Here is a 26,705-nt window from a genome sequence, read left to right on the forward strand (position 1 = left end):
GTTGACTTTGTGAAAGAAAAGTTCATCAAGAGAGGGTTGACTTGGTCTTGGAGGGGTCTTTGTTTTGGGTCTAAAGGTCATGAAATTTGTCATTTGAAGATTCTATAAGAAGAGAAGCATTCTTGTGGGTTTTCCTCTCTAAGAGAGGTTTTGGCCCTGGCTAACAGCCTATATCTTGTGTCCATTTGCGTTATTGATCTTCATAGTTTGGTAGCTATTTGATGATAAGAACACTATAATAATAATAATAATAATAACTAACTATAAATACTACAAGATGAAGTAAAGAACATCACAAACAATGATCAAAGTAAAGAGAAATCACCCTAATCTAGCTGCCATATATTTCTCAACATAAGAAGCACACGACTGCGTAAAAAATAGAAGTCGATATGTCATAGGTTGAGCCCGTCCATGCGCACAAATATAAATATAGAGAAACCATAGTGAAAAAGGTTGAAAGATTTTCGGGTAGAGACCAAGCCAATCTACGTGTCAAACACTATAGAAAACCTTAGATGTGTCGATTTCACAAGGAACCAGGGATGTTTTAAAATAATATGGAACAATTTCTTTTTGTGTAGTGCAAGTATAAACCCTTTAGATTTCTCACGAGAAAGAAATTTAGACCCTAGTGGATTTATGTGAAGAAACCTTGGTTCATAAAAAAATTGTGGTGTTGCGAAGTAAAACCCTTGTTTTTTTTTTTAATCAGATTGAAAACAATCTGAAATAAGGTTTATAGGGTTTGAGAAACAAAGCTTTTTATTTTAAGAACGACAATTTCTGAAAGAAGGGGTTTCTGAAACAAAGTTTATAAAAAAAAAAATGAAACATAACTTTGTAAACAAAGTTTTTGAACAAGGGTTTTTTCAAAGTGATTTGTTGCACTAAATTTTTCGAAGTTCGGAAGGAGATTATTTGTAAAGAATTATGGCAAATGAAAATTTTGAGGTTGAAAAAATTAATAAGAAAAACAATTTTGAATTGTGGAAGTTAAAAATACGGGATCTACTAGAACAACAAGGGTTGCATAAGGCATTAGGTCGCAGGAGTAAGAAGCTTATGACAATGATCGATGATGAATATGAGGACTCGGATGCCAAACCGCCCAATACACTTTGGTTGTGTCTCGCTAATGATATTTTATTTAACAATGTTGGAGAAGTGACAATAGAAAACTTGTGGACCAAGCCAGAAGGTTTATACATGACTAAATCCTTGATGAACTAAATCTACTTAAAGAGGCAGTGGTACAACTTGAAAATGAAAGAAGTTATGAAAATCATAGATCACCTAAATGTGTTTAATATTCTTATTTGCCAATTAAATAATTAATATTCTTATTTGCCAATTAAATAATATAGATGTCAAACTTGATAACGAAGATGAGGTAGTTACATTGTTGTGTTCACTGCCTAAATCATGGGACCATTTTATAATCTCCATCAGCTTAAGCACAACAAAAACTCTTGAATTTGATGTTGTTGTTGGATATATGTTGTCTAAAGAAGTGAGAAGGAAATCAAGTGTTGAAACCTCGATGCCAGAAGTAATGGTGGCTAGAGGTCGCTCCAAAGAAAGAGGAGACAAATCAAGAGGTTCATTTAGGTCAAAATCAAAAGGCAAGAAGAATAAAATGAGATGTTGGTTCTGCAAAAAATCAAGGCATCTCAAGAAACACTGTTGGAAAAGACAAGAATCTGGGGAAAATTCAAAAAAGCAGGCAAATCCAGTTGAATCGAGTTTAGGTATGATCGATGAAGTATTGTCAATATGTAATTTCCCTAAATATTATCAAGATTGGTGATTAGATTTTGACACATCTCATCATATGTGTTTGCATAAAATTTGGTTTTCAACGTATGAAGTTGTTGATGGTGGATTTATCCTTATGGGTAATAATATTTCCTATAAGATTGTTGGTGTTGGGAGTGTCAAAATCAAAATGTTTGACGATATTGTGAGAACATTAACAGAGGTAAGACATGTACTTGAGTTGAAGAAAAATCTAATTTCTTTGGGAGTGTTGGATTCAAGTGGTTATAAGTTCACAAGTCAAGGTGGAATGTTGAAAGTGTCCCAGGGCGCTTTAGTGGTCATAAAGGCTATGAAGATAGAGAACCTTTACAAGCTCATGGGAAATACTCATATTAGCGACGCAGTAGTGGCATCTAAGGAGGTGATTAAATGCACTCATTTATGCAATCATTGACTAGGTCATATGAATGAGAAGGGACTTCAGGTATTGATTGATTGCAAGTTACTTCCAAATTTGAAATCTCTGAATTTAAGTTTCTGCAAACATTGTATATTTGGGAAACAATGTAGACAAAATTTAAAGTAGGAAGTCATAGTAGTAAACTTATTCTTGACTACATTCATTCCGATGTTTGGAGGCCATTCCCTACTGTTTCTTTTGGAAGATCATCATATTTTATGCCATTTATAGATGATTTCCCTCAAAATGTACAAGTGTATTAAAAAGAAAATATTGTGTTTAAAACTTTTGAACAATTTAGAACTATGGTAGAGAGGAGAATTGGCAAGACAATCAAATGTTTAAGAACAAATAATAGAGGTAAGTTTACTTCTTTAGAGTATGAAGAATATTGCAAGGAGGTTGGGCTTGTGAGACACAAAACCACGATTAATACTCGTCAATACAATGGTGTGGTTGAACACATGAATAGGACTTGTGAAAAGAGCAAGGAGCATGCTAAGCAATGCCATTTTGTAGCAAGAATTGTGGGGAAAAGCAGTTAGCATTGATTGTTATCTAGTGAATCGATCACCATCCATTGCATAAACTGCAACATTCCTAGAAAGGTATGGACAGTCATCCATTTGATTATTCAAATTTAAATATTATTGGTTGCGATGCGTGTGCTCTTATTCTTAAAAATCAACATTCTAAATTAGACCCTTAATCACATAAATACATCATTGTTGGTTATGACAATGTTGCTAAGGTATATAGGTTGTAGGATCTACTACCCACAAAATTGTCATCAACAAAGATGTGATATTTGAGGAATCTTCTCTTACTAAATTAGATAATGTAGAAGACGTGAAACAGGAACATACACCAAATAAAAAAATTCAGTTTGAGATGGAACCATCTACAAACACATGGAATCAAGAAGAAGCTTATGGAGATAAAGAAGTCGTAGATGCTGAAGACACCAAGGAAAGCATTGAAGTTCAAAAACCTACATCAAAAAGATCTACACGAGAGAGAAAAGCTCTGAAAAGGTATATTGAATTTGTTTCATCCACTTCTTTGGTCACTGATGTTGGAGAACCTTATTGTTATCAAGAAGCAGTAAATGATATCAACAATGACAAATTGAAAGCAACAATGAAATAAGAAATGATTGCCTTGGTGAAAAACAACACATGGGACTTGGTATAACTTTCAAAAGATATGAAGGTTGTTGGATGCAAATGGGTCTTCAAATTGAAAAGAGGCGTTGACGATAATATTGAAAGGTATAAGGCCAAACTGGTTGCAAAAGGCTACTCTTAGATGGAAGGTATAGATTTCCATGAAATATTTTTGCCAGTTGTTAAACTTGTTTATATTCACATTGTATTGGCACTAGTTGCTTTGCTTGATTTGGAGTTAGACCAATTAGTGATTTGGAGTTAGACCAATTAGATGTTAAAACATCATTCTTGCATGGAGAATTGGATGTGATTTATATGGAACAACTAGAAGGTTTTGTGCAACATCGCGATGGAAGATTAATTTGCAAGCTCAATAAATCATTGTATGACCTAAAGCAGATACTTATGCTATGGTACAAGAAGTTTGATGCCTTCATGTTGAGCCGTAATTATACTAAAAGTGAATATGATCATTATGTACTTTAAAAGTTTGAATGGCATATTCATTATCTTAGTGTTATATGTTAATGATATGCTTGTTGTAAGTAAAAGCATGGACGATATCAATAGGTTGAAGGCTCAAATGGCTAGGACATTTGATATGAAAGATCTAGGAGTTGCATAACAAATCTTGGGCATTGAAATACACAAAGATGGGAAAAATGGTAAGCTCAGGTTTTTACAACAGAAGTATGTAGAGAAATACTTGAGAAATTCAAGATGAACGATGTGAAACCAATTGATGTCCCTTTCACTTCCTATTTTAAAATTTCTTCTAGCATATGTCTTAGTGATGGAGAATAAAAGGAGCATATGTCTCATGTACCGTATGTTATTGCAATAAGAAGTATGATGTATGCAATGGTTTGTATTAGACGTGATATTTCACATGCAGTTAAGCTTATCAACAAGTTCATGGAAAATCCAGGAAAAAATCATTGGGTTGTAGTGAAATGGGTGCTTCAATATCTTAGGCATTAGTGATTATTGTATCACCTTTAATGGTCGTAAATATTATGTTTGTGGATATGTTGACTCAGATTCTGCAAGTGATCTAGACAAGAGGAGGTCTGCTTTAAGATATGTCTTTACTCTTGCAAGGGGATCCATTAGTTGGATGTTGAAGCTTCAAGAAACAATTGCTTTATCCACTATAGAGGCATAATAAATTGTTGTCTCACATGCTTGCAAAGAGGCAATTTGGTTGAAGGGTCTTCTAAGTGAACTTGGGAGAATGCAAAAAGTGTAACTGTATTCTATGATAGTCAAAGTGCGCTACATTTGGTTACAAATCCAGCTTACCATAGCAAGACCAAACATATTAAAATAAAGTATCATTTACTAAGACATGTTATCGATGGAGGTGGAGTAAATCTCAGAGAAATTCACACACAAGAAATTTGTGCAGACATATTTACAAAACTATTGCTGAAAGAAAAGCTTTGTTGGTGTCTCACTTCTTTTGGTTCACAGAAAAGGTGATAGGACTTTGGCAAGACATTAGGAAAATTGTTGTCAAGGTGGAGATTGTTAAAATGTGACAAGAAGAAAATGTAAATATATTTTATTCGATGTAAATATTGTTGCAGTTATTTAGTTTCACGAACCAAAAGATAGTTATCAAACTATTGTAACAATGCTACTTCATTTTCTATCATTTAGAGAGATGAGGAGGTTGTGTGTGTTGTGTAAGTTTAAATGTAATAATTCTTCTGAAGAATAAAATCCTATTTGCCTTGCTCATGGAGGTTTCCTTGACAAATCATTAGGCTTTTACCATGTAAATTTTGTGTACTAGTGTATATTTTGCTTGCCATTATTCTTCTGAATGAGTTTTGAATACATGCTCTAAATAACACTAGTGATCATAAGATGTATGTACCATTTTATTTTTCAATCATGAAATATAAGAAGCACCCTTTCAAAAGAATCGTTGAATGAGGCGAAATCTACAAATTATGCCTTTAAGCTTAAAGTCCTTGTAAAAGTCACAAGACCCAGTCTTGGCAACACAATGAAACTTGGGAAAAAATTCAACAAACATGGTCAAACATTGTCAAATTTGGTCAAATTCAATCAGACTTGCCACACATTGATAAGTTTGACCAAGAGAGATTAAACCTTGCCCTTCTAAGTAGAATCTGTTCGTTTTGAAGCCAACTGAGTTGACTCAGCAAGTGTGACATGTACTTGCCAAGTTGCAAAATTTCACAAGTGTAACACACTCACCAAGTTGTGCACCATGATCCTTGTCTGGCAACGATCAGTTCAGGGTCTCCCAAGTCCCTAGTAAACACACACTAGACAAAACTGGCATTTCAGATTTTGTTTGTACAGCATCGTAGAAAACAAGATTTTGAAGTTGTAAGTTTGCCCACTAGTTTTTGACTTCCTGTTGGCCAATGGTTTCATTGAATATTCTGTGGACTTATTAGATGAAAGTTATATTTAGTGATGCATATATTGTAAGCATTCTGCATGCCTCTTCTGGTTGAGCTCTGATAATTCCAAAGAAGGCTTTCCTTTGAAAACTTACATGTAATGCAACTTCTGGTAGTTCCAAAGAAAACTTTCCTTTGAAAACTTACATGTAATGTAATCCCTGGTAATTCCAAAGAAAACTTTTGCAGTTTGGTCTTTTATAGATTCCTGGATGACTTAGCTACTCGAGGTCTTGCTACGCTCTTATTGCTTACAACATGTACCATGTATCCAGATTGTGGAGGTAAATCAGAGTTTCATGTCTTTCTTGTTTGGCTAGTTTTCTTGCAAAGTTAAAAAAGCAATGTCAACAAAAGCACATAATAGTAAAAGCATAGAAGAATTAGTTAGTTTTATTACAAAACTGAAAATTGTCATGGAAACTGAGGAAGTGTTATAGCCACCTTAGGCTTCCAACTTCAGAGTCCACATAAATGCATCTTTTTACTACTGATGCTGACTTTTTTGCGATAGTCAACTGTTCAGAAATTGATCTGTATTGACACAAGAAAAGAAGTTCCATGTCTTGCATACGACACTTCGAAAGCCTCAAGACTTTCCCAGTCAAGATATGGAATGAATCATGGTAGTCTCTCAACTTGAAAATTACCTTTAAATGTGCTATGCATGCCAAGGTGCACTGGATGAATATGCATATCTTGATAAAGAACAATATCTTATACATGCAGCACATGAGGTACATGAAATGTCACAATGATAGATCATAGAATACACTAGGCAATCTCACAACTTTGAGCTGTTGCCAGGGGGACGTAATGGGAGAGACTTTGATCCTTCACCTACTACCACTCCAGCCTGATCTTCACTATACTTTGGACCTTGTGTGCTTCCAAGTCGACTGGCAGAGGAAATTGATGACTCATTTGATTTTACCACAGAATTAGGTGAACAGATCCATGGTGCGACAATAGTTGCAAGTGCTTTCACATCTGCTGCTGTATGTGCAGCAGATAAAGTTATTCGCAACCTGAAATGTCAAAAAATATTAAAATGGACATGTTAGATCAATACCAATAACATCAATAATTAAAATACAAAGTAGAAAAAAATTACAATAAAATCTCACTGATGTCTTTACATAACTAAAAGGAAACCTTGTTAAGGGAAAATCACCTGCATGATTTCGCAGGAACAGTGGGGGGCCTGATAGCAGAAACATGAAAGCCAGATTCCAGCAGATGCCTGTTAATGAAGAAAATCTCAAAGATATGTCTCCATGTTTAAAACAATGAATACTAGGGACAAACTCATATGGAAACAAATGAATTGTAGTCTCTATCAGATATGAAATATTGTAAGAGAAAAAAATTAACAACTTGAAATTTGTCTCCTTTTCCCTTACTTGCTAGCTTGAAGTGCCTTCTCCTCATCTCCTATAACCAATGGAATAATTGGGCTCAAAAATTGCAACCCTGTTGCAAAAGAAAACTCTTTAACTCTCTTCCAAACTGCTTCTTGCCTCCATTTCTCCTCATGAGCCACAAGAAGAGCAGCTGCAAGAAATTTCATATTCAAGACATTTTTATGGTTTCCATCTGAGATCAACCTTAATAAATATTTGAAAGGAATGCAGTACATCTGAATCCAAAAACCATGATAAGAAGCAAAGGAATTTGATGCTCTAAACATTATGAACATTTCACTTATATATATATATATATATATATATATAAACATAACCATAACAATAAACAGTATGTAAAATAAAGTACCACTCCACTAACTATAAAGAAAAAAAGAAAACAGGAAATGATAACGAGTAGGAATAGCTGTGATGAAAAAAATAAATAAAAATAAAAATTAAATAAATAAATAATAATAATAATAATAATAATACATGGCCAGAAACTAAATGAAGTTATGTGATAATTATGAGGGAAAATAACGTGTTATATGCAATTCATGAAATGCAGCATAACCCCAAAATGACATGCAGATAATATTGAGGTTATAAATGGACTTCGTTACCTAGAGGCTAGAAAGGTCCATCCACCTAGACATACTTCAAATATTTGAGCAGGATGGAAATAACAACCTTACGTGATACAACCATCTTTGGAAGTGGGAAAAACCTCCAAGTGGGTCCAGATTAGGCCAGATTCATGTCCTGGGTGACTTTGACAGCATCAATACACCTCTCATAGCATGGAAGCTTAGCCACAGAGGTTCTATTTCTTAAAAAAATAAAAAAGCAAAACTTTTACATTCTGAACAACAATATAGACCTTTTAATTGAAGTGAGATCTTGCTTCCTTTTCATACATATTTTCCTTGAAAATGATGATTCGATAGTGAAAAATCTAGTATTTTACAAAGATAATATTAGCCAAGGGGGTATTACAATCTCTGCAAAAAGGCCAAAAAAGTGGACAGCCTCATATTGAGCATCCTAAACCACCAGTATGTAGGTTCAAAAGACAATAAAATTGACCCTACTATATAGTCTAAAGTTCTAAACTATAATGTGACAGAGTAACCAAAAATTGGGACTGAAGTCCAATGTTTAAGTGTCCAAAGGCATTAAACCAAATTAACCCCCTTAACAGCAGCCAACTGTACTATAGAGAATAATTAGCAATTTTGCATGCATGAAAATTTCAACTTTGGTGCATCACTGCCCCATGTCATAACCACCTCTCTGTCCTTATTTGAACCCAATCCTGGGTGATCTCCAGGACTTCCCACAGTATTGAGATGGGCCAACCATCAGCATCCCATACTTCAGGCCTCCCTGCTATTAATTTCCTGCAGGTAGCACCTCCCCAATTACCAATGATTCGGCACATGGAGACTAGAGCCTCACTACTAGTGGAACGTCTGCTTTGGGACTGTTACTCCAAAATCGAGCACCTTAGTGCAAAGCATCACTAAGCAATCTAGATTGAGAGCAACAATGAAGAAGTCACAACTGTCACCTCAGCGAATACTCCCTTGCTTTTTATGGTTGGAGACAATCCCCACAAGGGAGGCTTCCCCAGTAGATTTTAGGGATTAAGTAACCCAAATGGTCTTTGTTTAAATCCCCCCTAAGGGTTCTAATACAAGATTCACCCAAGGACAAGTATTCAATGATTAGGGTTTTAAGTGCTTTAGGGCGTAATTTCAAGAAAGTGAGTTCAAAGGTCCCTTTGGCTAAATCTAGAGGGCATGGTTAGACCTAAAAAGGTTCAAATAGGCACCCAAACACATGCAATCAGTAAAATACACTTTGTTGTTATAAACTGGAGTTTTAACCAGCAATTTACAGCATGCAAATATTTTCTAACAAAAAACAAGAAAACAGCCCCAAAATCTATAATAAACAAGTGGAAATTTAGAGCTATTCAATGGGTAAACAAGAGAATAAATTACACCAATCTCTAGTTGTTGAAAACACATATAACAACAACAGAAATCCTAGAGGTCAAACCTAATCAATGACTGAAAAATATATGCAAAATGATATTTTTACTTTTCCAAATAAATGCATGCAAAGTCTAACCCTAGGACAATAAGTTCAAAGGTAAAAAATGCTGAAATATGCAGATTTTGCTGTAACCTAACCCTAATTTACCCTATAAAACATAAAAAGGAAAAATTTAGGGTTTTATTTATTTTTATTTTTATTTTATGGATTGGCACAAGAGCTAAGACTAGTTATTTTCTCAATGAAGGGGCTAATGGAGTCTAGGGCTATAAATCTACGGAAGAGGATTGATGGAAATGATTTCAAAGTGAGAGAGAAAGACAAGTTTGTGTTTCTCAATTCCTTAAACCATCTTCTACCTTCTTTGGAGATTGAAAGGGAGGAAGCTATACTTAGGTTCCTCAATAGAAACTTGATGAAAATCTTGTTCAAGGAGATATTAGAGCTATAAAACATCAACAACACGTGAAAAATTCATTAAACCTTAATTCATCAACAAGTACAAGACGGAAGAAAATAACTTGCATGAAAATAGTACATATCATCATAGAATCACCAACAATCATCCAAGAGAGAGAACCATCCAATCACAATATCCTCCCCAAGAAAATTTCGCTCAACTAGTGCTCCATAGTGACCAAGAGAGAATAGACTAAATAGTGCGCATTAATCTTCAAGTATTTCACAATGATCTAATAGAAATCGACCTCCCTCTATTTATATAAGGGAAACCAAGCCGATTTTCTCTAAAATTAGTTTAAAAGCCCTCAAATAATTATTAATTATGATTACAAGTTGAATAGGTCGCAAGCCGACCTGCAAAGGAAGCTAACTCAATGAATAAACATAAAAATTAGCCTCATTTCAACCCACACATGTGAGCTAAAATCCCTCCAAGGGTGACATCATCTTCCAAAAGGTTTGTCTCTCATCAAAAGGTAACATGACATCTCATCCCAAAAGTCACATCTCATCAAATGGTGTCCAATCATCATGTGGGACTCCCTTATCAACAAGTCATCCTCAAAATTGCCCACATCATCAATCTAGGCACCATGAAAGAGATGTCATGGATCTAGGGAACGATGTCATCATGCAACATGGTGTACCATTCCATCTAGAGGGGTTCCAAGTCATCATCATCATCAAATCATCTCATAAATACGACAACATCTATCAAATAGTTGCAATGCCAACTTAGGGGCACCTTGTCAACTATGGGACACACCAGCTCTCTAAGCAATGTCCTAGCTCTAGAGGCTAGCATTTAAGGTCTTGGAGGAAGAGAAGAGTGTCATAAACAGTGCTTAAGGCATCCCAAGGTCAATGCTCCTCAATAAGTGGTCAACGTCCTAAGTCAAAGTGCTTAGTAGTGTCATCAAGTGGGGTTGGGCGTCCTCTATGAAGTGTTGGAGAAGTATCATACAATCCCTCAAGCGATGACCATTGTACTTGGAAGCAAATATTTAGCAACATATTGATAGAATCAAGTGAGATCAACATCATAGGTGCACAAACCATAAGAGTAATAGGGTGCGCCATATTCAATGTTAAAGTCATCAAAGTACTTCACACAAGCATCATCTTCAAATGTCTTTCTAGCTTATGACTTGTAAACAAGTTACCTTGCTTAAGTATGGGAGTGTCATGACAAGACCTTAGTAAGTGCTTCCAACCCTAAGGGGAGGATCTGTTCCTAGGCCAACCCATCACTCAACAGGTACAAATGATTAATGGCATGACATGGGGTTTACTTCATGGAGTATGCCATTGTCTTGTACTAGCTATGAAATTCCAACATCCTTGAGTGTTATGATCAAAAGAGGGGACAATCACTAGACTTGAGTTACCCCTTTCCTTAGACTATTTTTACCACCCCTCTTGTGTGCCTTTTTCATCATTAATTTTCCTTTTTTTACAAGCATATCTTGGGTTACAAGCTTTCATTGATTTATCATTGACTCCTTGAAGATAACACATTTCCTTCCTCATTGGGGTCAGGATATTCAAAGTTCTTTTCATTATATAGCACATGATTTAGCTAGGAACTAGATGAGGGCTAATGAAAGGGGGTAGAGCTCAGGTTAGGCTTTTGTCCATGCACTTTCAGTTATCCATGCCAATCTTTTGCTTTTTAACATTGGCTCACGCTCTTTCCTTTCTTTCTATTGCATTGTCCTCTTAGGGAAAAGTTTCCAGGTCCCTACTCAAGGATGAGGTAAACAGGTAACCAATACTGGTGACAAATAACAATCACCCCAAAGATGGGATGTGGATACATGGAGAAGATGGAAGGCGTTAAATATGGATTACCATGGACAAATAACATCAATCAGAGCCTCTTATGTGTGCCTATTACCCACCAAAAGTGGGTAACCCATAGGAAAAAAAAAAATTCCTCATTTGTCAGCTAGCCAACAACCCTATATGATGGCCTACAAATAGCTTTAAATTAGAGCTCTCCACTTATGGTCCGGTCAGTGATCTCTCCCATCTGACATGCTTCTTGAAGGAAGGTGGGTCATTTATTGGAAGGCGCATTAACCATTCTCGTAATCATGTGCCTTCATTTAATGTTTTGGGGCATACTAATATGGATCACAAGGCAAGTTGAAAGATCAATCACTCTTGATTGTACCTTTGTTCCCATGCTTCACTCGGGACGTTATCCTTTACTCTAAGTCTAGTGTGACCTCCCTGAGGTCCTTTAGGAGGGGCACTAATAGGGAGTACCGATTGAAGTAGAGAACCCAAGGTACTCCATAACTACCACATTCCATATTGCCCTTATTATCCACATCCATTCTTTGGGTTGATTGCCATTTATCATTAGGACTGGCACCCTTTATCCTCATCTTTTAGTCAAGGCCAAGGAACTTGCTCTACGAGGTTAATGTAGGTGAAAGAACAATAAAAACATTGGACGCCACAAGTAAAAAACAGAAAAATGGAAAAGAGGCTAGGAGACAGTAAGCATGTGGGCGAAATCCTAGCATGAGCTCTACCCCCCTCATTAACCATCACCTAGTTCCTCAACATTCCATGCTACATCACAAAGGAACTCTTGAATGTCCCAACTCAATAAGCAAGAAACTGCTACATCTTTAAGGGGTACTAGAAAAGCATAAAGCAAGCTTGGTATCCTAACCTTTGCAAGAAGAAAGATAAACCATTGAAGTAAAAGGCGCACTAGAGGGGTGGAAAAAGTAAGGCTGAAGAAAGGGGTAACTCATGGCTCCATGATTGCTCCCTATTCTCATTATGGTACTTGGAGATGTTGGATCTCCTCTAGTTGGTACCATGACTATGGCCATCTTCCTTTAAGTCTAGCCCACTCCATCACCATCATTATCACATGTACATATGGATTGATGGGTCCACCTATGACATGTCCTTCCCCTTGGGGGCTAGAATCACCTGACAGTGTTGAGAAATGTAACTAGTATCGGTCTTCATAAATGAATTTGAGTCATGATGTAATGTATTTGTCAAAATAAAGGAAGAGAAAAATTATTTGTAAAAGAAAAATTATTTATTAGCATGGGTTCCATGCTTATTTATTTAATTTCTAGGTCAAAAGCACCCATTGAGTGCTCTAGGGTTTGTGGCTTGAGTCAAAGTTGACCCTTCTTGGGCTCATTGTGTCAAAGAAAGAAAATTATTTTATGTAATTTGGTCATGCAATACTCCACCACCAAGTCGGCCTGCCCCTTCTCTTCAAGTCGGCTTAAAAAAGGAGCTTTGAACAACTATAAATAGCCATGCATTCGACCTATTGGGAGAGGCATCAATCAATGAATTCGATATGAAGTTTGGAGAGCAGAAAGAAGAGCGAAGAAGCCTTGAAAAGGAGAAAAAAACTAAAACGAATGGAGTGACACTTGTCAAAAGAAGGAAGCCAAAAATTTTGTCTTTATGCCACATGTGTGAGTTTTATGAAGTGTTGCAAGGCTGCAAAATGCAAGACTGAATAGACCAAAAATTGTAGAAATAAAAGAGAGGGCCAAGACCCTAAATAATCTAATTTGAGATGTTTTTTCTTGACTTGATCTTGGAAGTTTGACTCGTCTTCAAGGGAGGGTCACTTGGTGGATTGGAGGAGGTTATTTGTCTTGGTTGTCTCATTTGATTTGGTTCATGAAAGAAGAGAAGAAGTTTTAGGTTTTCCCATAGAAGAGGGGTTTTGCCCTGGCTGAGAGCCTACATCTTGTGTCCTTGATGTTCATATTTATGGTTTTGGTAGTTGCTTGATGATTAGAAGTTAAAGAAGACATAAAGAAGTTAATAAGAATTTTGAATATATCACAAGTAATATCAAAGATAAGAAAATCTTTTGCCTTTATGATTTTCCAACATGGTATCAGAGCTGAGGTGATGGAGAAGAGGGAAAAGGCAGCTTGAAGATCAAATTGTCCTCATCACATTAAGAAGGGATCAAGTGAGATCATAAGGAGAAGAAAAGTCTCATCTTTTGACCTATAAAAATCAAGAAATAGCTCATTGGGAATTCAAAAAATTTCAAGTCTTGACAAGGCCGAAGGTCTTGTAAGGAAGACCAAAGTTGTAACCACATCAGAAAGGGAAGACGACGGAATCAATAAAGGAATTATAAATACAGTTCTGAGTATAACTAGTAATAGGAAAATGAGAATATGCTATAGTATATGGTTGCAAATCTATATAAATCATGAACTTTGTAAGGATCCGAAACCCTGAAGCTACCATCCAATATTTGCAGACGGTGTAATAATAGTTTTGCTACATGATGCAAATTACCACTACAACACTTGATAAAAAATCCATAGTTATGAAGTGCCTTGACAATATATCAAAAGATTCGGGCAGTATAAGGTAATGGGTATAGTAATGCAAGAAAGGCCAAGACCCAACTGTGGTCTAAAAGCCGACCTCGATCAAGCAAGAAGTATTTGTAATGACACGATGAAATGGTATCCATATCCACAATCATTGAAGAAACTGTAATAGAAGTCTAGTTGAAGATATGTAGCAGCATACCTTGAAGAAGTAGTAGTCAATCAACTTAAGAAAGAGCATCTTGACTTGGCATCATTGAAGTTTCTCTTAAGGGAAACACTGAAAAAGGTACAACTTCATCCATAGGAAACTGCCACTTGCAAGAAGAAAAAAGGGTAAGACTATTATAAGGTACGTACAACATAACATGCTCATTTATAAGTTTTCTATATGTTTTAAGTCTAGGATTTGTAGGATAATTTTTGAATATATGGGATTAAAGACCCTAGCTGCCCAAGAAGCTCCTCATTGCTCCTCCAATGATTGCTGAGGACTCTTCACTGCTGCTCCAATGATTGCCCAAGACTCCTCACTACTGCTCCAAAAACAAACTCCACAACTCTTTACAAACTCTGCACAAATTCTCACACAAATGCAATGAGATAGTTGTGAGGAAATGTGAGGGGCTTGGGTAGCTTTTATAGGTTTGGGAGAGGTAAATGGATTTCAAGATAACCTAACAACAAATTATAATCAAGTTTGGGGTTTGCTTTTCCCCCCAAAAGGCAACGTTGGGTGTGTTTGGGCGTCGTTGGCCGAATCGGTCGGTTTAACTCGAGCTCGGCCAGTTTGTTACCGAACCGGCTGAGTCAGTGACTGACTCAGCTGGTTCGGTAATAACCCGGCCACCGGACCAGTTTTTCTGCCGAGTTGGACCAACCAGGGGTATGGCTCGGTCAGTTTTGCTGAATCCAAGCTGGCTCGACCGATTTTTAAAACAGAGGTTTTGACCACCACAAGGATCTCGATGCCTTTCCCTACTTGGGTGATGGAGTCTAAGGGGCTAAATTTCAAATATATCAAATTTATGCATGGGGTAAGGGGGGAAAACCTAGTTTTCACTTGCAAACCCTAACTATCTTTTTATGAGGGGGGAATTAACAAGAAGAAAGCTCTCTAGCAGGTCTTTTAGGGAATTCGAGGAAAATAAATTTAACATCCAATAATTCACCAAGATTTTGCAATAAAAATATGCATTTGTACAAGGAACAATACAAAGACCCTAGCAAACATTCATCACATAAAAAACCATAAAAGATATGCAATTATTCTCACAAACTTTTTGTAATGTCCCTTCCTAAATTAAATTGTTACAGGATTATTTATTCCACAATTTTAACAATTTTGGAAGCATGGGACCCATGTGAATTTTGGAGAGAGGCTCATGAAGAAAAAAGGAGGCTGAAATGTCTTGTGGGCCAAGTGTGGGGGCCACCCACATGAGGAAATACACACCACTTTAGAGGGAAGTTCGAATGGCTAGAGAGAGAGGGTCAAATTGCTAGTTGGAGGGGGCCCACATGGGACAAGAGGCTCACAAGTTATAAATAGAAGAGGCTCAGCCTCATTTGGCATATTTTGACATATTGAACTCAACCTTAGTTGCTCGAGTTACTTAGCCAAGTCACTTGTTGTTTAGCACGAGCTCTCCAAGCAGAAAACTCACCTTCTCTTCGATGGACTTCGAGTGCCACCTTAGTGAGGTCTCTTTCTATCATTCCAGGAGATTGCAGGTGGATATTCAAAGCCCCCAACTCAGCCATCATTTATCCAGTGCGTACTTCAAGGGGACGTAGTAGTGGAACAGGAAGTAGATAATTCAGTGGCTTTCGGGGAGCACTTGTCGGAGGTGTTTTGGTGAAGGAAGTAAAGGGGAAGACCAGCCTTTGGGAAGATTTTGGGAGCTGGAAATTTCTGTTCGGGAGCAATGTAAGTACCAACACTCAGGGCAAGCGCGGGTACTCCTCACTTGGCACACATGGGAATTTGTGGGTCAGTCCGTGGAGTGGGTAATTGCTGGGAGAGATAAGGGAAGGTTTAGGAAGGACTATCTTAGCCATTTTTGGGTGCTTAGGAGGACTTATTCAGGAGTTATAGGCAGGTCGTACCTTACAACACTTGGAGGAGCAGCTCTTGGGAGGCCGAATTTCTGGGATCAAAACCAAGCCAAACCCTTCTGGGTTTTGGTGGGTTTTTGGTGAGGAGCTTGAGATTAATTTTACAGAATTTTCTGAGCATCGAAGGTGGGGTTTCCAGCAGATTCTTTCTAGCAAACAGTGCAGATTTCTAGGGCAGCATAGCGCATCATTGGAGCAGTTGATTCTAGCACTTGGGCTTGTTATTTTGTCACCTGGGCTTTGTCACGCTTGCCATTGAGGCAAGCCCGGGTGCACTCTTTCCACACTATTATACATTTGTCTCGATTGATTAATAAAATGGCTCAGCTAGTTCTTATTTCTGGAGTTTACATGGATGTTTGCTAAATGTTTGAAATTTCTGGTGTTGCATTTGTTATTTGCTTTGTATATCACTGTTTTTCCTAGTTTGGGACATTACAGTGGTATCAGGGCCCAGATCTTGGCTCTGTCGTGGGAGACTTTCCTATGAGTAAGAAGGACAGGCAAAATATCACATACAAGAGACAGAGGTACCGGAGCCGGGAGAGGGAGTTAGAGATTACACCAGACATTAAGGAGCATGGGAAGGCTGTGGTAGTAGAGGACATGGTGGAACCCAAGAGTAAGGAGGATATGGCCTTTGACAGCCTCTTGAAGGCCCTTAGTGATTTAGCGAAGGGGCAGAAGGAGATGTTGGATGAGATCAAACAACAGAACCAGGACCGAAACATCCATTGAGATTTCCTATTTGGGGAGACTTTTGGGGCCTCCCAATAGTATGACCACCCTTCACCGGCTACTCACCCACCAGCCTCAAGTGGGCTAACTAGGACCACACTGCCTTCTTTCCTACTATCCGCACCTAGTGAGTAGGGTGGACCAGATGCCCATGGGGGAGTATTTCAGGGAATGGCAATCCATGGGGGAAGATTTCAAGGCAACGCTATCTTTCAAAGACTATTGTCAACTCAAGCAAAATGAGAAGGGCAGTAATTATGGAGGCCAGGGCACGCAAAACTTCGAGTTGCAGCGTACTATTGGGACAATGTACTTCCCTACATATGACGGCACTACCAAGTGTACAGCGCGAGCTTGGGTGGAGAAGTTGGATCTTTATTTCCAGCTCAACAAGATGACGAAGGTGGAAGCCATTAAAATCGCTACACTACACTTGGAGGGGGAGGCACACAACTGGTGGTTTCACGACTTGTCCACTATGGGGCATGCCAACATGACTTCCTATGAGGATTTCACAAGGAGAGTGGTGGAGCGTTTTGATCAGAGGGATCCGGAGGCTCACTTCATGGCGCTGACCCGACTCAAACAGACGGGTCATCAGAGCAGTACATATCGGAATTTCTGAGAGTCTCGATCATGGTGTCGAATTTGTCAGATGCTAGTTGGGTGTACACATTCATAGAGGGGTTGCTCAAGCCACTACATGGACTGGAGAAGTCACGCAAACCCTCTACTCTACAGGAGGTCGTGACATGTGCTAGAGACCTACAGGGGGCCATCCCCAAGACCCGAGCACCTATTCCATTGTGTACTCACTACCATTAGAAGGGAAGTGATACTAGACCACCACCACAAAGAGCAGCCCAAGGACGTGGGCAGCTAGATGAGGAGACTCAAAGAGACCTCAGGAGGAGGAAACTGTGCTTTACTTGTCGGGAGCCATGGGCACCAGGCCATCGACGCATAGCGGGCAAGGCCCATTATATCGAGGTCGTTTCGGATAGTGATTAGGAGGATGATGTGGAGCTAGAGTATGATGGGGGAGACAGTGAGGGTCTGCCAGAGAAGGTACCAGCACCACCACAACCACATGAAGCATCTTTTACACCATCTGGGGGAGTCCTTGCTTCCTTATGTGGGGTCCCCAAATTTCTGACCCTGAGGATTAAAGGCACAGTGCAGGGGCAACGTGTCTCAGTCCTAGTAGACAGTGGGGCTACCCACAACTTCATTGATGCTCAGATGGTCCAGAGGAGGGGCATCACCACAACAGAGTTTGAGGGGTTTTCCATTCTGGTGTCAGGGGATAGGACAATGCAGTGCACTCAGTATGTTCCCGCTTTGACAGTGACCATGGGGAACTACTCGATGACGGACCATTTCTTCGTGGTGGATGTACCAGACACCAATGTAGTGATGGGTGTCCAATGGCTATACTCCCTTGGCCGAGTCACCATCGATTGGAGGAAGCTAGAGATGGAGTTCACCAAGCCGGATGGAAGCTGGTAGTCCCTAGGGGCATGCACTCGTATCCTCACAGACAGTTTCAACACATCGGATGGAGGCATATTTGAGGCACAGAGACACAGCATGGGTCGTGGAGCAAAGGATTTCAAAGGCTGAGGGATAGCCCCAACCACCACACACAGACATACAGGCCATATTAGACAGATACTCAGTGGTATTTGGGGACATCCCGCCGGGGCAGCCATTGGACAGGGGATTTGAGCATGTTGAAGAATCTTGGGCAAAGTAGTGTAGTGTGATTGTTTGTTACTTGATAACAATTTGTGGAGTCTTTTTATTTTTCTTGTTAGCTTATGCTTCTTCTTCTTCTTATTAGTGCATATGTGTGTACTTCATCAAACTACTATCAAAACATAAAAACAAGAACACAAGATGTTGGCTCTCTGCCAGGGCCAAAACCTCTCTACTCTTGAGAGGAAAACCCTTTAGTGAATTTCTCTTATTGAAGCTTCTATTGATCAATGCCAAACCCTAGACCCTTGACAAGGAGATCCTCCAAGTAGAGGTCAAGTCTTCACTCCTTTTTGCACCATATACTCCAGCACTTTGTCCTCCTTCCTCTGGCACTTCGTTCTTCTTTCAACTTGTTAGTAACCTTGTTGCTCTTGCTCTAGAGAAGATACTATTGATGAGACCCTTCTTTTTATGATGGTTCCTTTCTTCTATCCACAAATCAACTAACTTGGATGACTATAATGAAGGGTTGTTATGGCTACATAAAGGGATCTGATTCTCGCACGTGTGACACTTTTCTATCCTAGAAAACAGTCCCTTCAACTTTGGTCTTGTCCCTTCTCCCTTCTTTTGTGAGGGATTCTCCTTCGCTCTTAGAGGGAGGCCTTGTAGACCTCAACTTTTAACCCAAACAGTGATAAGGATTGACTTGAAGTATTATTGTTGTTGTAGCCGCAGATAGACCTTCTTCCTTCGCATGTGTGGTTGTATATGACCCTAAGAACAACCTTCCAATCTTCGATTTTGTCTTCCCTTCCTCGTTGCACTAGAGGCTCCCTTACCTTCTTTCTTGGTTTGTCTTCTTCACTTATTTCAGAGCTTGCGTTGTCTTCTTTATGAGGGAGTCGACAACCTCTATATATAGAGGATTGTCCCCCCTCTAGGCCGACATGTAGGCCAACTAGTTGACTGTTTTGCAGGCCGACTAAAAGAATAGATTTCAGATAGTTTCATGGTGGTGGAGCATGCTTGAAGGAGCTTCTTGATGGTGCCATGATGATGCCTTAGCTTAGGAGGAGACTTGACTTTGCTTGGAGGTATTCTCTTGACTTTAATACATATTTATACAAGGTGTAACATGCCTTTAAGGTCTTCAACCTTTTTCTTTTGACTATTTGACTTTCCTATAGCACTTTAAATAGTGCTAGACCTATTTCAATGAGCAAGAAACTCATTGACATATATTATAAAAATAATATTTCTTTTCTTGAATAAATACAAATATCAAAAGTACATTTATGAAAACCGAACCTAGTTACATTTCCTTCAACACTCCCTCTTAACTAGGGAGGTATTCATACAACATTACAAGGTGTTTGGCTATTATCAATCTTGAAGAATTCACATAAGAGAAACCGGATTTGCAATCCATCTGTTATAGCATCATATTCATCAGCATTGTCATAGTGCAAGGCCTTGACTAATAGCTCCATCTCTTTACAAGACCATGAGCTACAATGTTGGCAACACTAATGATTTATAGACACCTTCATCATTGTCTCTCAAGGTACATACCCACCCGGGTGTTCAAGTATGACCTTCTAGGATTATTCTTATCTTGGGTTCCCAGCCCTCAAAGAATATCGGTCCTCTTGCCTACTCTTGTCTTAGATGCCCTACACATCCTTCAAAGAGTACCGGATGCCAGATGATTAACTAATCCTCCCATTCTTTCTTCTTGAATGAAGACAAGAATGTTGTGTCTAACTTGTGTCTACATTTTCATTCATGACCTTGATCTAGACTTACGGTTGTTAGTCATGGTCTAGTGCATGACCCATGAAATGGAAAACACAATTGTCACTCCTTTGTAATCAGGGGTGATCCAAAACTCCCTCTTGATCAAGGACCTATCAGACCTTCCTCTTAACTGGGGTCTCTTTCCTTCATCAACAGCTTCTTCTTCGTGGGTTCTTCAACTGCTTAATCTCCTTCCTTTCTTGATGTCATGAAGTCTTTGTTCGAACTTCTTCTCGATAGGGCACCATCCATCGATCACTTTCCTTCTTGGTTTGTCATGTCATTACTTAGTGGAAAGTGACTATCAGGTTTTTCTTGTCATCTTTTCCATGCTTCAGAATACTTTCCTCATGGATGCTTCATAGCACTTGCTAGGTTACATGCTTTGACCTAGTAGCCCATCATGACTTCATCCTGATATTGCTTCAACATTGCTTTTTCTTTTGTTGGATGGCTTCTTCATCACGACATCTCTGTAGAGTAGAATCAGTTATCTACACCTTTTGTATTTCCAAGGCCTTCATAGGTGTCAAGGGTCTTTTCTTCCTTTATCAGAGTTTTCCTGCCTTCTTTCGGGAGATATCTTTCAAGGCATTTTGTCAGATAGTGATTCTTGGTGATCATGGTGTTCTTCACATGCTTGATCTCTTTCTTCATTTGCTTCTTCTTAGATAGATAGGTCAACCATCTAATGCTTCTTGTGAAAGCATTCCTTCATTGCTTGCTTTCTGGACTTGTCAGCATTTCTTCTTGCTTCTTAGTCAGCAATCTTATGTTCCTTATGTGAACATATTCTTTTGTTGACCTTTATTGTATTGTGGTACATGCCTTCGAGCATGTTCTTGGTGAAAGAGATTCTTTCATGCTTGATCATGTTATAGAACTATACACATGACTCAATAATATACAAATGATAACTTTGATGCATACATACCTCATCTTGATTCTCCTTTGATCATCCTTTGGTGTGGCCCTTCTTGCTTCATCTTAGCTTGCCTGCATATCATTCTTTTCTTGAAACCCATGAATGGGATTCCCAATGAGACATCTGCTTTGGTCCATGAACCTTCTTTTGAAGATTCCATCATAGGATCTTAAAGATCCTTGCCTTGCAAATGTTTCCTTTCTTTTGATGATGTAGGTCTTCTAAGATTCTTATCATGATCAATTTTCTTTCATCATGTATGAGGTCCTATACTAGGTATGCTTCTTCTACATGAATATCTTGAGCTATATCTGCCATGCTCCTATATTCTAGAAGATATTTCTACTTATGCATTTTTGTTCTTATCATAAATGCTACATCTACATGAGTATCTAGAACTCTATGTACATCATGCTGCTAGATTCTAGAGGATGTTTCTAGTCATGCAATTTTAATTTATTCCTACATGCTCCTATTCTACTCAAAACTTTGAAAGAAGTCTAGAAGTAAAGAGTTTGACCTAGTCATAGTAGAGATCCGGAGGATCTTCCTTCTTTTGCTTCTTTCCTTCTTCTTTCATCTCTTGAGTTATGTGAGCTTCTTCCCTCTTTCTTTTGTTGTTGTTGTCCTTTTTAAGCTTAGGACAATTCCTTTTGTAGTGTCCATATTCTTGGCATCCAAAGCATTAGATCTTGGACATGTCTTTGTTGTTTGTTCTTCGTGGACCAAACTTGCCAAATTTACCCTTTCTGTTGGCCATGGTAACAAATGCTTGCTCCTTTGATCCCACATCTTCTTTTGCCTTAAGCACCATATTCTGCCTCATGAGTGACTGAACTGCCTCAGGAGAGATCACCAAACTCTGCCTTAAGAAAGATTACCAAACTCTGCCTCAGGAAGTGACTGAAGTTCCTCAGATAAGATCACCAAACTTTGCTTCAAGAAGACTAAATTGTCTCAGGGAAAGTCATCAAACTCTGCTTCAGGAAGACCGGGCTATCTCAGGGAGAGTCCACCTGATTTTGCCTCAGAATATACTCTCACAACCTCACGAAAGATTTTGGGTACCTGCCTCAGATTGCCACCGAACTTGTTGTCTTCTAGATAGGTGAATCCCACGATTTCCGGACCATAACAGGAAATAAATGATAAATTTACTAACTAGGGTGGAATCTTTCACCACCGAAATTAGTCAGAAAAAGGGATCTTAAAACTCTCATAGCCATAATTCAAGAAAACAGATGTACTTGATCCAATTCAATGATGATAATTTGATTCCAACTCTCCTCTATTTATAGGTTCCTTCATAGACTCCAAAATGTGAGGGGTTGTGAATGCAACCCCCAATTTTGGGTTTTTTGCCCTAGCCGGCCCAATCTTTACACAATGTTGCCCCAACATTGGAAAAATTGGGTTTTACCCCTTTATCAAAACTATAGCCTATGGGGTTTAAAGGCTATTTCGTCCTCCCTTAGCCAATCAATTGGGAGAGGACATTACATCCCACTCCTGCTCCACTCCCACCTCGTGGCAACCTTGCTATTGGGTATTTGATGCATACAACATATTTGCCACCAGTCTATTGGATCTTTGCCATGACTTCTGTCATGCAGGCAACAATTGTGCCAAACTCACCTCACCCTCATGAAAATTGGGCAGACTGAAACCAAAATAGAGATGTTTCCTCTATTTTTAGAACACAAATCTTCTTTACTACTGCCATAAATCACTTCATGACATCTTTGTCACTAGAAATTGTCTTCTTCTTCATTTGTTCAATATAATTCTATGTTGGATTCAAGACATACGATGCAATATGAAAAAGTGTGTTTAGTAACTAGTTTGTTCCATCACCCATAAATAGATTCTTCTAACTAGTGTTGCAAACATTGCGATTAAATCGCAATTTTTTGAAAAATTGCAATTTTTTCTCTGTGCTGATATAATTGCCGATTTTTTCAGTGATTTTTTTATTTTCAAAAAATCGCGAAAAAATCGTGATCCGATCATTAAAAATCGTGACCACCAAAAACAACGACTTACAAATGCGATTTTGAGGTTTATTTGGTCATTTTTTTCAGACAAAGGGCAAGAGTGAGAGCTAAGGAGGAGGAGAAGTCATCTACAAGGGCAAGAGAGGAGAAAAGTGAAGGAATTTAGCATCCCAAGCAAGAAAAATTCAAGTTTGGACCAAGTTTCTTTAGCAAAGTGTGGTTTTCAGGTATGTGCATCAAATTTTGGCCAATTTTTTTGTTTTTTTCTTGTTTTTCCTTGGGTTTCTATCACCCATTTATTTTCAATGATTTTTTATTGGATTTGATTGTGTTTTTTTTTTCATTTTTGTTGCATATAGTGGAGAGGGTTTATTTTGGTCAAAAATGCAAAAACTTGATTGTTAGATTTATTAGTTTAATTTCTTCTTGTGCCCTAGTTTTTTCCATCATTTTTGCTTGGGTTTGAATGTGTATTTTTTCCATTATTGTTGCATTGAGTTGAGATTTTTTGTTTTTGTCAAAAATTCAATATGTTGTATGTAAATTTTAATTTTATTTTTTTAACTTGCAATTCTTCTTGTGCCCTAGATTCAACTTCAAACTTCAAACTTCATCCTACATTAAAATTCAAGAGTTCAACAAAGTTACAAACATGCCAAGGAAACTGAACCCTCTGTGGGAATTTGGTGAACCTAATGGAGGGTTTGACAGATCAAACTTGACTTGCAAGTTAAGTGGGCATCATATGACAGGGGGGTATATAGATTGAAGTATCAGCTTGCACAAATTCCTGGACATAAGGTACGGCCTTGCACAAATACAAATCCAAAAATCATTCGAAGAGCCCTTAGATCATTGGAAGAAATAGAGCAAACCAAATTGTCCAAGGCAGCTCTAAAGAGTCAACTAGCAGGGACTGGGAGTAGAATGTCAAGATTGGGAGGTGAACATGAAAGTGGTACTGGTTCTACTTCAGCATCAATATCTACAACCAACCCTGTAGTTGCCTCATCATTTTTTGTTCCTAGAACCACACCTGGTTCACAACCATCTATCTTTTCAATTATTAAAAAAGGGAGAAAGAAGAAGTTGACAAGTTGTTGGGAAAGTTTCTTCTTTGGAGTGATATTCCTTTCAGCATTGTAAGGAACAATCCATTTTTCCAGCCCGCGATTGATGCTATTGTTGTTGTTGGCCCAAGATACAAAGTCCCTTCTTATGATGACTTTAAAGGGCACATTCTTCAAAATGAAAAGGTTGACTGCACCAAGAGATTGGAGGTGTTTAGGGTATCATGGGCACACATAGGATGCACTGTGATGTCAGATGGTTGGACCAATCAAAAGGGTAGAAGTCTTATAAACTTCTTGGTTAATTGTTCCAAGGGGACAATGTTTATGAAATCTGTTGATGCATCTACACATATCAAAAATGCACGGTTATTATGTGCTTTGTTGGATCTGTTGATTCTGGAGGTGGGTCCAAAACATGTTGTCCAAGTAATAACGGACAATGCTACAAATTATGTTGTCGCTGGCAAGATGCTTAGGTAAAGGCATCTTACCTTATTTTGAACACCTTGTGTTGCACATTGCATTGATTTGATGTTGGAGAACATAGGAAAAATTCTTTTTGTCAAAGATATTGTTGAGTCATCAAAAAGCATTATAAAATTTATATATAATCATGCATTTGTGCTTCATTTGATGAGAACATTCACCAACAACAAGGAGTTGGTGCGCCCTGCCATTACACGGTTTGCCCCCAATTTCATATCTCTTCAATCCCTCTTGAATTCTATATGGGATGTGAAGAGAATATTTCTTTCAGAAAAGTAGTGTGCTTTGGCATTTAGCCACAAACCAAAGAGAGAGACCATATGCAAATTAGTTTCATACCAAGAATGCTTTTAGGCGGGAATGCAGGAGGTGTGCAACATTACTGAACCTTTGGTAAAGGTTCTTCGATTAGTTGATGGAGACAAGTCTACAATGGGCTACTTGTATGAGGCCATGGATAGGGCTAAAGAATCCATTCGGACCTACTATGATGATAAGGGGGATAAGGGGTTTCAAAAACAACTCCTCCTATGGGAAGTAATTGATGAGCGATGGAACAATACACTCCATCGTCCCATTCATGCTGCAGGGATCTACATGAACCCCGCATTTGCATAGTCTTGTGGTTTCTTATTTGATGCTAAGGTCATGGATGGATTCTTCACTTCTGTTCAAAGGATGGTGCCATCTCCAGCAGAACGTGCAAAAATCTCCAAAGAAATGGAGATATACAGGATGGCAAGTGGCCCATTTAGCTTTGACATGGTTGTGGTTGATAGGAAGACTAAAATGCCAAGTATGTTTTAGTTTGTTTCAAATTTCATTGTCTCTTCAAGTTCATCGCTTCATATTTTGCTTCAACTTTCAAATTTCATTTTTTTCTTATGTTTATCTTATTTGTTGTAGATGCATGGTGGAGAAGTTATGGTGGCAGAGTACCCAATCTTCGAAGGCTTGCCATTCGAGTGCTCAGCCAAACATGTAACTCCTGAAGATGCGAGTGCAATTGGAGTAAATTGGAGTGTATTTGAAGAAATACACACCAAGAAGAGCAACAGACTAAAACTTAAAATATTCCAAATTTCCAATTAATTTTTTGAATTCATTATATATTATTTTTTTATAATTATTATTTATAATTTATTAATTTATGACCCTTGTACAGGTTGGAATCCCAACGAGTTAATGACATGGTCTAGGTCTACTACAATCTTTGATTGTGGGTGAGGCAACTTGAGAGGACACTTGATGTGGAGGCCATCTCATTGGATGGGATTGACACCACTACTACATAGAGGGTTGAGGCCGAGAGGCCTCTCATGGAGTCCGTCGCTAATTGGTTAGAGCAGGAGGTAGTGGAGGGGGTAGAGGAGGAGGAGGTGACACCACCTACCCAGGCTACCCCTGTCACCAGTAGAGGACATGGTTTACCTCCTATAACTCCTAGTTCTTTAGCTTCTAGAGTACAGCAGAGTCCACTGCCAACTCCGCCGCCATCTACATCTAGAGGGAAAGTTATTACATTTTCTCGCAAGAGGGGCAAAGGAAATCAGTAGTATTAGTTATTTGGTTCATTTCATTGTATATGACATTATGACTCATGATATAAGATACATTATTATATTTTTTGTTGATATTTTGATGCTGAGTTGGGACTCAGGACTTAGTATTCAGGACATGATTCACTGTTATGTGTGATGTAGCACTAGAAATGATATCACACATCTTATATATTAGTTCTTTTTATCATATTTATGT

The 26,705-nt window shown here is 38.4% G+C and overlaps 1 protein-coding gene across 1 annotated transcript in view; it reads right to left on the bottom strand.

The window, feature by feature from the left end:
- Positions 1-6,198: 6,198 nt before the first annotated feature.
- Positions 6,199-26,705, bottom strand: part of BIOF (biotin F) — a 182,343-nt gene continuing 161,836 nt past the window's right edge. The window contains exons 9-11 of the mRNA XM_089415978.1: positions 7,235-7,385; positions 7,006-7,074; positions 6,199-6,859 (exon numbers count right to left, since the gene is read on the bottom strand). Of these exons, the coding sequence (XP_089272104.1) occupies positions 6,616-6,859; positions 7,006-7,074; positions 7,235-7,385 (464 nt within the window). The 3' untranslated portion in view covers positions 6,199-6,615. The remainder of the gene's footprint in view (positions 6,860-7,005; positions 7,075-7,234; positions 7,386-26,705) is intronic.

Source organism: Pinus tabuliformis, chromosome 3_2, assembly GCF_031772625.1.
Source record: "Pinus tabuliformis cultivar Carrire ecotype Pingquan chromosome 3_2, CPIR1, whole genome shotgun sequence".
NCBI classification, from domain to species: Eukaryota; Viridiplantae; Streptophyta; class Pinopsida; order Pinales; family Pinaceae; genus Pinus; species Pinus tabuliformis.